The sequence below is a fragment of the Eubalaena glacialis genome, chromosome 20 (genome assembly GCF_028564815.1).
Source record: "Eubalaena glacialis isolate mEubGla1 chromosome 20, mEubGla1.1.hap2.+ XY, whole genome shotgun sequence".
Lineage (NCBI taxonomy): Eukaryota > Metazoa > Chordata > Mammalia > Artiodactyla > Balaenidae > Eubalaena > Eubalaena glacialis.
This window is the reverse complement of record NC_083735.1, coordinates 14,631,286-14,644,745: the sequence shown is the minus strand read 5'-3', so window position 1 is coordinate 14,644,745 and position 13,460 is coordinate 14,631,286. Positions and strand designations below refer to the sequence as shown.

At 36.7% G+C, this 13,460-nt stretch overlaps 1 protein-coding gene across 7 annotated transcripts in view; it reads left to right on the top strand.

Annotated features, from left to right (window-relative positions):
- The window catches only part of SORBS2 (sorbin and SH3 domain containing 2), a 204,753-nt gene that overhangs the window by 166,439 nt on the left and 24,854 nt on the right, over nucleotides 1-13,460 (top strand). For 4 of the 7 annotated variants that reach the window (XM_061177387.1, XM_061177390.1, XM_061177389.1 and 1 more), the window contains 4 exons: nucleotides 2,100-2,287; nucleotides 4,624-6,204; nucleotides 8,570-8,658; nucleotides 10,025-10,071. In XM_061177387.1, coding sequence (XP_061033370.1) covers nucleotides 2,100-2,287; nucleotides 4,624-6,204; nucleotides 8,570-8,658; nucleotides 10,025-10,071 — 1,905 coding nt within the window. The remainder of the gene's footprint in view (nucleotides 1-2,099; nucleotides 2,288-4,623; nucleotides 6,205-8,569; nucleotides 8,659-10,024; nucleotides 10,072-13,460) is intronic. The other 3 variants (XM_061177391.1, XM_061177392.1, XM_061177393.1) reach the window with 1 other exon arrangement.

Here is a 13,460-nt window from a genome sequence, read left to right as displayed (position 1 = left end):
AACTGCCCTAAGAGTCTACCAAGGCAAGTTCTGTTCGTAGGCTTTAAATATCACTCTTACTTTAAAATATTACAGAAGTTCAGACACAGTAGAATGACAATAATGAATAATGCAAACTCCCAGCCATATCATATCATCAACAACAAATATTTATATAACAATAATTTGCCCTTCTACAGATTTCTATCAACATAAATGGAAAAGTAAACTGGGTCCTTTGTACATTGGTTTCATGAGTGCCATTAAACAGCATTAATGTCTCTGAGAAAGGAGCTCCCTGAACCCCTTCTTTTATATCTTTTACAATTATGTATGCACCTAAAATGTTTGAATTTTAGTTAGTTCTAATCTGATCTAAGGATTTACATAGAGACACACAGACACTCATGTGACAGGATAATGACAGCAAAAAGAGGTCTAGGTGAACATGGGTGTCCTCTTTAGAAGAATGCAGACAAATTCTGAGGTCTGGCTCCACCTCTATACTTGCAAAGCTTGCAGGTTCCATTTATTCATTTGTAAAACAGTGACAACAGCACATAGCTCAGCGGTTGCTGTGCATGCTGTGTAAGACAATAATGACAGTGAAGCAAATAGCATACTGTTGGTTCATAGGAGCTGGTGTGCTGTTGCTGCTGGTGGTGGTGGAATTCTATCTAATGATTTGACAGACAGCATGCTATGTGAGGTATATATTCGTTCACTAATGTTTGTCTTAAATGATATTATACTCAGATCCAGAACCATGATAAAAAGTCCCTGCCCTTACAGACTGTCGACACCTTTTAATACAACCGGGTAAAAGGACTCTAATAGTTTATTTGATGACCAGATTATTGGTCATTCATTATTTAAACAGAAAAATGTTGGAATTGCAGTGTAAGTTTTTTAAAGCTAAGATTATTAGGAAAAGCCATAGGGAAAGCTCGAGGTAAGAAAAATTGGTCTTACCAGATTTCCTCCTTTTTTCCAATCCTTTCCTCCATTTTGGCATCCCTCCTCCGGATATATTCATGTTGTTGCAACTGTTCTGTATAGAGAAAAGATGTATGGTACAAATCCTAACACTGAATTGTCAGTAACAAAATATTACACTAATAGAGAATTTTTACTTTAAAAGGTGATTATGTTCATACAAAAACCTGTATATGAATGTTTATAGTAGCTTTATTCATAATTGCCGAAACTTGGAAGCAAACCAAGGTGTCCTTCAATAGGTGAATGGATAAACAAACTGTGGTACATCCATATAATGGAATATTATTCAACAATAAAAAGAAATGCGCTATCCAGCGACAAAAGGACATGGAGGAACCTTAAGAGCATGTTGCTAATGAAAGAAGCCAATCTAAAAAGGGTACATACTGTTGGTTCCAAATATATGACATTCTGGGAAAGGTAAAACTAGAGACAGTAAAAAGATCAGTGGTCACCAGGTGTTCACAGGGAGGGAGGGATGAAGAGGTAGATCGCAGGGGACTTTTATGGCAATGACACTACTCTATATGATACAGTAATGAGGGACACATGTCATCATACATTTTTCAAACCCATAGGATGTTCAACAGAAAATATGAACCCTAATATGAACAATGGACTTTAATTACATTTAATGATAATATATCGATATGATTCATCAACTGTAAGAAATGTACCACACTAACAGAAGATGTCAATAACAGGAGAAAATGTGTGCAAGGGAAAGGGAGTATATGGGAACTCTCTGTACTTTCCAATCAATTTTTCTGTAAACATAAAACTGCTCTAAAAGAATTTAAGATAAAAAAAAACCTGCTCTAAAAAAATAATGTCTAGGAAGTCCTAGCCACAGCAATCAAACAAGAAAAAGAAATAAAAGAAATACAAATTGAAAAGGAAGATGTGAAACTGTCACTGTTTGCAGATGAGTCTATTAATTTTCAAAGAGGTGATTATAAAGAAATAGTTTTTAATATCAAGGAATGAATTCCTAAGAATGCAGTTTGGGGGATGGGGGATAAGAGGCATACCATGGCCACCAGCACCTTCCACTAGTCTTTCTGATTCAAAGTTGAACCCCCTGCAACACCAACCAAACTGAAGCTGATTCCTTTTTTCAGTGCTGCAAGCATGGCCAGTGACTTTAGGAAAAGGAGGAAGAGCGAGCCTGCGGTGGGGCAGCCGAGGGGCTTGGGGGATCCAACTGCAAGCAGAACTAGCCCAGGTCGAGCAGACCTCCCAGGATCAAGCACCACCCTGACAAAGTCCTTCATTAGTTCTTCTCCTTCTTCCCCATCAAGAGCAAAAGGTGAGCAGCAATAAATGACATATAAACAATTTACTAGTTTAAGTTTTAACTTTGGGAGAGCTGGTCCAATGATAACTACCCAGAAATAGTTAGCATGTAAATAGTGTCTTAAATAAAATATAGTTTCAGAACAATAGCTTTCTTTATACACAGACTAAATCAGGATGGTGAACCATTTGAGTGGCTTAAGGACTCTTATCATCTGTTAATGCTTTCTTTTCTCCAAATATATTGTGTGTGTTTTCTGGAACAAATTTGAAGTATCAAATATTGTATTGTCAGGCTATTGAAAGATTATATTTCCAAACATTTGCATATTGTCAACATTTTCTAATGTTACTACAACTAGAAAAATTAATCAGATTTATAGAATAGAAACTAGAAGTAGCAACAGAGAACGTTGTTGCCTAAAACATAAATTGGTTTTGGATTTTTTAAATTATTTAATTCTAGACAAAATTTGTCTAACCTATGAAAGTTGTTTCTTTAATCACTTGCTTTATATTTTGGTCAATATTCATACATACAGTAGAATATCCATGTTCTGCATGTATCATAGTGTTCAATTCAAACAGTCCACCAGTAAGAACTAACTGGTTTCAGGCCATAATTGTAAAGTTTAGATATCACCAAGCCAATTTTCTGTATGGCCTGTCTCCTCTCTGGAAATTTAGTGAATTGTGTTGAAAGGAAGATGTCACTCCTTCAAGTCTCTGTTTAGTTACACATTACTGCAGCTGTAATAGGAATATTCCCAAGATAGAGACCTAGGATTGAACCAGTATCCATAGGTACCTAGGATTTGGGGACTCAGGGTCTCCTCCAATCCTCTGGGGTTGAAACATAAGAGAGAAGAAATTTGAAGTGTGTGAAGAAAGTGAGCTGTAACTGAAGTTTCCATAAAGTAGCAGAGATTCAGCTACACATATTGAATGTAGGCACTGAAAGTGTTGCCACATGAAATTAAAGCTAAGAGTTAGCTGGTCTGTGTGCAAAAGATTTTTGGTTTTGATGATTGGGCTCTGGATAGGCAGGAGGTGCTAGCTCTTGTCCGTGGCCTAGTAAAGCTGTGACTACTTACTGGGAGATTCACAGGGAGGGATCCCCTTTCACTGTACCATTCCTCAAATTAACAGAAGTACCCATATCAGATTCTACTCATTTATATAAACAAATATCCCAAGGAAACCAATAGGTCATGAAATGCCATTGACTCATTATGCTTGGATACCACCCAAAAGTTAAAAGGGTTCTGATTAATTTAGATACTTGTTTTTATCCTAGGGGGTGTTAAGTCAACTTCCTTTCTCAAATACTACATAGCTACTTAATGTGCTTATCTACTTTTGAAGAATTTGGAGAAGGCAGGAGCTGTCAATAGAGCTATTTTCCTCCACTAGGCTTATTTTTAAGAAGAAAATGTCCCATTAGATGTAATTTGGCCTCTCATTTATTAATTAACTCAGCAACACAAAAGAAAAGACTATTTCCATAGATATTTGAAATTGATGTCAGGGTTAGCTCTACATTATTATATTGCAAATGATTTTTTTAAAAGACCCTTCCTGGAAAAAAGCAAGTGCATTTATCATAATGAAAGTTTTACATTATATCCAGTTATCCTTATGGGAAACTGCCTAATAAGAGGTTGAAGGTAGAGAAATTAAAGAGGTAAATTCATTTGTTTAAAGAGGTGCTAGTTGGGTTTTTTTCTTAGAAAAATATTAGCAGCAATAGTTCACAGCAACTGAACTTGATTTTGCAATTTGAGAAAATATTTTGTCTTATAGCTTCTTCTATCTAATGCCCATGAAAAATTATTTGATACGGTTATGGGAGTATTAATTAAATGTAAATTTATAAGTTACTCTTTACCTCTTTATTATTATAAATCAAATAAGATTCAAATCCTAACCCTATTAAGATGTTTAAATCTATAGCATTTTTGGTATTAATTACAAAACCTTTAAATCACTACCAGGTCATGCTATTAGCTTACAAGGCACTACTGGATTTTTGAATACCATATTTGCAGAAAGATGGATGAAATATGCAATAAAAATAGGTGTATTAGCGACACCAGTTACTTTTTATACATGGTTTTGTTAACTATCATCTGCAAAGCTACATTTATTGCCAAAGTATTGCCTTGCTTTAGAATTAGGCTTTTTTCTCTAAAGTTGAAGCTACATGCATAACAATCAGTGTCTAGATGAAACTCCACTAAATGCTTTCTCTTTGCTGTGCTATCTGATGCTAACTGACATGCTCTCCTCTTTATGAGCCTTTTAACTTCTCCAACGTCTCTCTTCCACCACGCTGCCCTGGACTAAAAGGTGGGGACGATAGCAAAATATGTCCATCCCTTTGCAGTTACTCAGGGCTCAACGGCAACCCCTCCCATGAGTTAGATTACTGTAACACTTACAGACAGCATTTGGACATCCCACATGACTCACAGAGGGCCATTACTTTCAAAAATGGCTGGCAAATGGCCCGGCAAAACGCAGAGATCTGGAGCAGCACTGAAGAAACGGTTTCCCCCAAAATCAAATCCCGTAGTTGCGATGACCTTTTAAACGATGACTGCGATAGTTTTCCTGATCCGAAAGCCAAGTCAGAAAGTATGGGTTCTCTGTTATGTGAAGAGGACTCCAAGGAGAGCTGCCCCGTAACATGGGCTTCCCCCTACATCCAGGAGGGCCGCAGTAATAGCAGATCAAGGCTCCGACACAGGTCAGCCCACGACGCCCCAGGGTTCCTAAAATTGTACAAGAAAATGCACCGCATCAACCGCAAGGACTTGATGAATTCAGAGGTGATGTGCTCTGTAAAGTCAAGAATAATGCAGTATGAAAAGGAGCAGCAACACAGGCGCCTGCTCCATGGTTGCGGCCAGTCCTCCACTGAGGAGGTGCCCAGGGACATGGTACCCACCCGCATTTCTGAATTTGAAAAGTTGATTCAGAAGTCAAAATCCATGCCAAATTTAGGAGATGAAATGTTATCTCCTGTAACCCTAGAACCACAACAAAATGGTTTATGTCCCCAAAGGCGATTTTCCATTGAGTCTTTGCTGGAGGAAGAAAATCAAAGTAGATACCCTTCTCAGGTACAACGAAGCTACAAGTCTAAAACCCTGGTGCCAATCCACATTGAAGTCACCAGTGACGAGCAGCCGAGAACTCATATGGAGTTTTCTGATAGTGACCAGGATGGAGTTGTGTCTGACCACAGTGATTACATTCATGTAGAAGGATCGTCCTTTTGCAGTGAGAGTGATTTTGATCACTTTTCTTTCACGTCCTCTGAAAGTTTTTATGGATCCAGCCACCATCACCACCACCATCACCACCACCATCACCGGCACCTCATCAGCTCCTGCAAAGGCAGATGCCCTGCCTCCTATACTCGATTTACAACAATGTTAAAACATGAAAGAGCTAAACACGAAAATACTGAAGAGCCCAGAAGACAAGAAACAGACCCTGGCCTTTCTAAACTGGCATTTCTAGTCAGTCCCGTGCCTTTCCGGAGGAAAAAAAATTCAACTCCCAAAAAACAGGTGGAAAAGGCAAAATGTAAAACGTCTGTATTTGAGGCTCTGGACTCTGCCCTTAAAGACATCTGTGACCAAATTAAGGCTGAAAAGAGAAGGGGAAGTTTGCCAGACAACAGTATACTACACCGTCTTATCAGTGAACTGCTGCCAGATATTCCTGAAAGGAATTCATCACTCAAAGCTCTAAAAAGGAGCCCCATGCACCAGCCTTTCCACCCACCATCTCAAGAAGGTGCTATTCATTGTCCATTGTACCAGAACGAATGTGGGAGAATGCCTCACAGTGCCTCCTTCCAAGACGACACCAACAACAACTACCACCACCAAGACCACGACAGTGCACTGAGCCTCCAAGGTGGATCAACTTTTCTATCTTTTCCCTTGTGGTTCAGATGCCCACCCTCCAGCTCTTTCATTTTCCATTCCTACATTCATCATTCTTGAGCTGTGAGACCACTTGGATTCATTATGTATTGTGAAGCAAATGCTTGTTGTGCAAACATGCCTTACTGAATAGTTCTCGTTTGCTCATGGGATATTTGGACTTGATGTGTGGCTTAAAGTGATCATCAATTCACAAAAATTTACTCATTCAAAATTGAAAGGGAAAACCATTTTGTAGCTTGATGTTAGGGTTGAAACAACTCTTACATAGAAACAACTAATTAAACTTATTTTACCAATTTAAAAGAATTTCAAGGCAAAAATCATAATTGAATATCAGTATCCTTAAGAAACTGACAACTTTGCATTAGCTCTTTTTTTGTTGTAAAACGAATCAAAACCAATAGTTTAACAGTCTTTTCCTTGATTCTTATATTAACTTTATAGTCATTCATTCAATAAATAATTTGCTGACATTCTATATAGAAGATACTAAATCAAAACACTCAGGAAGCAAAACCAAAATATGTAATATAGTAATTGATTGGCGATTAAAAGAGAATAGGACTTGTTTAATAACTTTCTCCATTTAAAAGATACAATTGGGATAAAATTTTTGTGAATATATCTTTAAGCTCTCTATATATGTCTCATTTCCATCATTCATTGTATTCATTTTCTCTTCCTTTCCATTATTTAATTAATTTATTTTCTATTTCTGTTAAAACAACCCTATACTGACATTTGAGTTAGACTATTTAGCATAAAAGTGACTCTCAACTTCATTTTCATAGATGGATTATTCTTTAAAGTGGAACACAAGGCCAAATAGCAATTCAAATACAGAGGACATTTTTTCAGGTTTACGGTACTGAAAAACACAGGATGTTTTGATATTTTTATCCAATTCTTTTCATTAATGCTTAAAGTGCATCTGTTTACTGTGTAAATTTTAGGAAGCTGGAATGAATATTCCAGGCTGAAACTTGTATTGTCAAGAGAGTTTTCTATGCACCAGACACTGCAAAGTGCTTTACATACGTTATCTACTTAACACGGCATAAACCTAGGTGATAGATATTATTGTAAATACTGTTTTACAGTTGAGGAAATCAATACCCAAAGAGGACAAGAAATCTGACCAAAGTCACACAGACAGTAGGTAGCAGAAACAAGATTCAAACTCATGTAATTCAGAATTTGTAGCATAGAATATAATCTCTATAGGCAAAAAAGAGACATAATTCAGATTTCATATTAATGTAATATATATAGCCCAATTGTTAGTTACCATTGCACAAATTTGTTTATCTTATTAGTATTTATCTTTGCTTTCATTTATACTATACGACATGCTTCAAAAACAGAAAATTCAAATTTTCTAAATCAATGCCAACAATTTGAAATTTTCACTGATTGAGACATGTCATAACCTAATGTTTTAGTAAATTAGCTACTTTTCCAGTTATTCAATATCAGTTACATTTCCACGTATAATGCATGAGATATAAGATACCATTAATAGATACTTGCAATCATTATTTTATAATGTAATTAATCATGTATATTTTGTTTTAAGGTGAACAAAAACAATGCAATAGTTCATAAGTAATTTGGCAACCAATGCAACACATTGTTTAGAAAATTTTTATCCCTTTGTTTATTGGAATAGATATTCACTTTCTAATAAGATAGTTGAACACAAAGGAAGGCAACAGGTAATGGCCTTTTAAGCCTTAAGCTTTAAGATGCCATCTTCAGACTCAGTAAGTAATTAAAAACAGAGAGAAAGAGGGAAGAGAATGGCCATGACATAGTTCTGTCATCATCATACTTTATTTTTCTCTCTTTTTCGTTACTATGTTCTTAAATTGTTCCACAGCATGTTTCAGTTTTTATAAGTCGTTGCTACCTTCTCCATCTTCTCCAGGCCCTATCATAGTAATTATAAACTGGTGGCAAAAGGGAATAGAAAGTATTAAATCTTTGAAGTAAACAATCCCTGTAACTGCAAATTGTCTATACCAGGTGCTACAGTATAATTATATCAGCAATGTTACAGTTATATTTATATTTATGATTATAATACTTCTATAATCTTGTATTGCAGAAAAAGGAAAAAGGAAAAAATGGAAAAATATCCATTTTTCCTCTTAAAATGCTCTGTTTTTGTCTTATATCACAACTTTATAATTACCCATGAGTTTTAGACCCATGTTTTCCATTGCGGTGTCTCTCCAAATGTGAAGGGTAAATAGTTGCCACCAGGGAAAATGGCTAAACAAGTCTGCTTTTGATCAAGTGGATACTCACTCTGGCCCTGTCCTTTCCCATAGACCGTGAGTCCCCTAGAAGTTACTCATCCACACTGACTGATTTGGGGAGAAGTGCACCAAGGGAAAGAAGAGGAACTCCAGAAAAAGAGGTAGTCTGTTTAGTATCATTTGAGTCTTTTTCACCAATATACTTGATAAAGCACTTGCCAGCCGAAGTTACGTCCAAAACCAGTAAAGAACCCAGATTAAAAACACAAAAGTGATGGCAGAGAAACTAGAAACAGTTTTCCCTGGAGCCTGAGCAAAGGACTTGAAGCCAGCTGCATTCTGACCCTAGTGGCAGGTCTCCCCCAGTTGTAATCCAGTTTTGACAGTGACTCTCTGAGTCTTGACCTGACACCCATAAATTAAAGAGTCTTGAGCTGGGCCGCCCCTTGGAGGAAGAAGGTTTCCCCTGTACAAATTTCTGGCCCAGTGATATAGGGGACAGCCCTAGGTCAGCCGTGCTGCCAATCAATACAAATTCCATAGAAACAATTTTTGCTGGCCTGCTTTTGTTAGAGAGGATCCCTGAAAAAAAAACACTGCCCCTGAGAACCACCTATCTACCGGCTCTTGTCCATGGTCCTGAGCCAGGGCTGGAGGTCTGGCTTGTACTGTCTTGGAGCCATGAAGGTTTGATAGAAACTGAAGGCTGGTCTTGGACTGGCAGCCACTCCAGAAAGTTCTCTACAGGTGTCTGACATAGTCCAGGGCCTGTGGACCCCCAAAGAAGTCAGAAATGATCCAGGTTGCCCAAAGTTCACCAGAGTCACAGGGAAAGAGAGTGAGGTGAGGGGATTATTGGAATCAGAGAGGAAGTAGCTACAGGTGGCCCAGGCAGATCTGTGGGCCCCGAAGCTTGAGTGTGGGCACGAGTCACATCGTATCACGACTCAAAGATGAGCAGCTGGTTTACTGTGTGCTGAAGAATTCCTGAACTCTCCAGGGAATATAAAATGACCAAGCCTATACTTTTGGCCACTAACGAGCCTCTCAGTGATAAGTGGGCTAATATTTCTTTGCTACTATGTCAATAAGTGTTTAGTAAAAGGGGTAATGACTTCCCTCATGACTTTTTCCAGTCCTTTTATTATGATTCAGAAGTTGTGTCAATACTTAGGACATAGAGCAATTGAGTTTCCACAGTTATCCCAGGAAAAGCCAAAATTATACCTAGGACTGAATCCTCTGCAGGCATTTTATTCCCCTTTTATGGCATTCATTTACCTTAGTTCCTAAGATGAAATATAATATTCAATAGTTATGGTGAATAAGTCATCTGTTACATTCCGGTTATAGTTTAAATATCTAAATAAAGAACTAATTGATTTATTTATAAATTGCATAAATGATTTAAATTGTATATGTTTAATCATTCCTTGAGGTTTCTTTTCTCTTTAATTCACGTGAAACTGCTTTTTTATAGGAAATCCATAATTTTAAGTTAGCGCTAACCATTTCCTTCATTTTCAGAAATTGCCTGCAAAAGCTGTTTACGATTTTAAGGCTCAGACATCCAAGTAAGTAAGATAAGTGTTCATCATATGATTTAAGTTGACTTTAAATACATTAATAATACTTTAAAAGACAAATATTGCACTGGGATCTGTTACAAATAAGACCTAATTCCCAATTCAGCAATCTACTCTAAATGGTTCCTTCTGAATTGATTGGGATGTGGGTAATTTTATTTTCATTTTGAGTTTAGTTGAGAAACATTGAGTTTTAAATTACACCAAACATGTTAGAGCACAATGAGTTCAAAAGGATAGGAAAAACAAAACGAAATTAAGAATCTTTGTTTCTACAATTTTCATGGGAGAATTAAGTAAAAATAAATTGTTGGGGAGTAACACTTAACTGGAGAATTTTATATCATTTATTTATCCAACTATATTAAGGATAGTTTGTGGTTAAAGACTAGAATTGTGTATGAAGACTCCTGCAGTAAAATCTCCATTTCTCAATACTCAGAGCTTAGAGACTCTGAGCACAGTTCTATCCTGTGGTCTTTTGATGTTGGTGTTTTCATACTCCTGTGTTGTAGTTTTTTTACCTTTTTTGGGGGGGGGAATTTGTTCATCAGGTGAGCATGGGGTTGGGGAAGGCTAGTACTAAGCACATGAGGAGGCTTAAATAGGAGTGAGTTTTCCAGCTCTGTTATGGCCCATGTCACAGACCTTACTTAAGAAACTTTGGTCTCCATTAGAATTCAAGATATTGGCATTAAATTATACCGTGCTGTTTAGCTGAATATATATACAATAACCAAAGCATTTATTCATAAAAATGCATATTATATGAATTAATAGTTAAAGAATCTATCTCTGGCAGAAGACATAAAAAATAAAATCTCTCAGAATTTGGGAATTAAATTAACTAAATAAGAAAATTCTCTTTAGAAGTGAAGATGTCAAACATGGCTTAAATCTGGGGTTAAAAAAAATCCTGAAGGAAAGCTTACAACTTTTTTTGATGAGATAAGTAACATCTGCTCTGTTTCTACTACACTATGGTCCTAGCTACTGTTCTTTGGATATGGTGTGATAATTTGTACAAGGCATGTCACTTTTATAAAATAATGACATAAAACATGTAAATTTCATTTCTTCTTTGTGACAATCAATCAAAAGTGTCCTTAGATGTATGAAGCCCTGAGGAATAACAGGGCATATAAAATATGCCCAGGGCTCACAAGCTTTTTGAGAAACCTTAATTAGAAACAGGCATTGAAAGAAAGATGAGGTACAGTGCAGAGGAAAGGTGTTTGTGGTGTTGACTCTGTCACTGGATTGCGTTTGCTCCAAGTGCCAAGCCCCTCACCCTCCTCCAAGACCACATCCTCATTGTCAATGTCTGACGCTGACAAAGGTTCAGGGAAACCCACTGTCCCACACGCTGCCCATGGGAGTGTAAATGACACAGCTGTTCTGAAGGGCTGTTTGCACCATCCCACTTTCACAAAGGTCTTCCTCAACCAACGAAATCTAATTGTATTATAAGCCTCCAGAGAAGTGGACTGAACAATCACCCATGGAAGCCATCCCATAATTTTAGTAAGAAAAAAAATTGTTTCCCCCATACCATCAATAAATTTATCTGATTGCAGCTTAATCACATTCCTCTTGTTCTGTTCTCAGGAGATGTAAAGAGTGGTTGTCTGTCACCCCCGACGTAGTTATGTACCTGACACAAAAATCAAGGTTATGGATGACTCATGCAGTTTTAAAAAAAGGTTCACACACCCAGAGAGCACTGAAAGTTTCAGGAGGACTAGCCACATTTTAAAGTCATTTCAATCATTAGCTAGATGTGAGGGTTAGCAGACATTTCGTCCTATCCAAAATGTCCATGAGCATATTTGGCTCATGCCAAACTGTTTTGGACAGGACCAGATATCAAGCACCTTTTCATGTGGACCAAATGTCTCATGGACATTTCGGGCAGGACCAAATGTCCTACAAGAGATGTGAGTGCTTTTTGTGCCTAACATCTTACAAACAAGAGACAGATATCTCTGTTTCAAATAATTATCTGTTTTAAAAGCTGTTTTTCTTCCCCCAACACAAGAAAGTTTAATTTTCAAAAAGACACCTAAGTAACTCACCAAACGTAATGTCTCAACTGTTAAGGAGGAAAATGAGAGAAAATGCTATTCTCAAGGGTTGTCAGTGGCCACTGGTCAAAGGTGGTAGGCGCTGGTTGGAGCACACTGGTCAAAATGGGACTCTTAGAAATTCTAGTTCTGAGATGAGACGAATATAATTTTGAAAACTGGAGGGTGAGACCACTGTCCTTTTTTCTAGATGAGTTCAAAAATTTAAATACAAGTCTTTACACATAGAAAAGATATCTTTTCACACTTGAAAGAAAAATAATTAGTTGTCTCTTATTTACTTTTTTTTTTAAGCTAAGCTTCCTACTCTCATGTCCAGAAATAAAACATACCTGGTGTAAATAAAACAGTTGGATTGTAAACATTAAACATTTTGGGTTTTATTTTCTACATTAGGCACTTGCATAAAAGAGGGAAGTACTGTATTTGAATGTAAGGCCCTGTGAATCTTGTTTGCTTTTAGGGTTACTGAAAATTTAACACAGATTCAATGTGAAAGTTTTAGCACTTCTAAATGTGTAATAATTCTTTTTACTATGCAACTTTTTTTCAATTAATTCTTTTAATCAACATGAAATATTCTACATCTGATATAAATCTCTCTCCATTATATATTCTGCACACATAAATGATCCAACTCAAGATTCTGAACAAAGCAACGCAGAAGATTTGGGAGTGGGAAGGCAGATGTGTGTGAAAATGGGGCTCTTGGCAAAAGATCTGAAATAAGTACCCTCCAATGAGACATAATTGTGGAGGCAAAATAACAGACACAATTACCTGGGGGATGAAGCCATGAAAACCTGAAGCAGTGAGGGTGAGAATTTAGGCGTGAATTATTTATGATGACTAATGTCTTTATAACTTAAAATTAAATACTCCAATTTACCTACTGTCTCCTTAGAAACAGCCCAAATGGAAAAGCATAGTTAGTTTCTTGAAAATATTTTTATATTTAAAAAACAGAAGATATAAAGGCGGTTACAAGCAATCTGTGCATGTCTTTGCACTTGAAACATGTTTATCTTTGTGACTATAGTTAATAATACTGTACTGCATCTAAGAGAGTAAATCTGAAAGGTTGTCATCACAAGAAAAAAAACATTGTAACATATGTGGTGACCAGCGTTAACTCAACTTATGGTGGTGGTCATTTTGCAATATATACAAATACTGAATCATTATGTTGTACACCTGAAACTAATATAATGTTACAGGTCAATTATACTCCACTTTTTAAAAATGTTTATCTTTGTGCCTCACTGAAAAATCAAAGTATAAAATCTTTTCTGT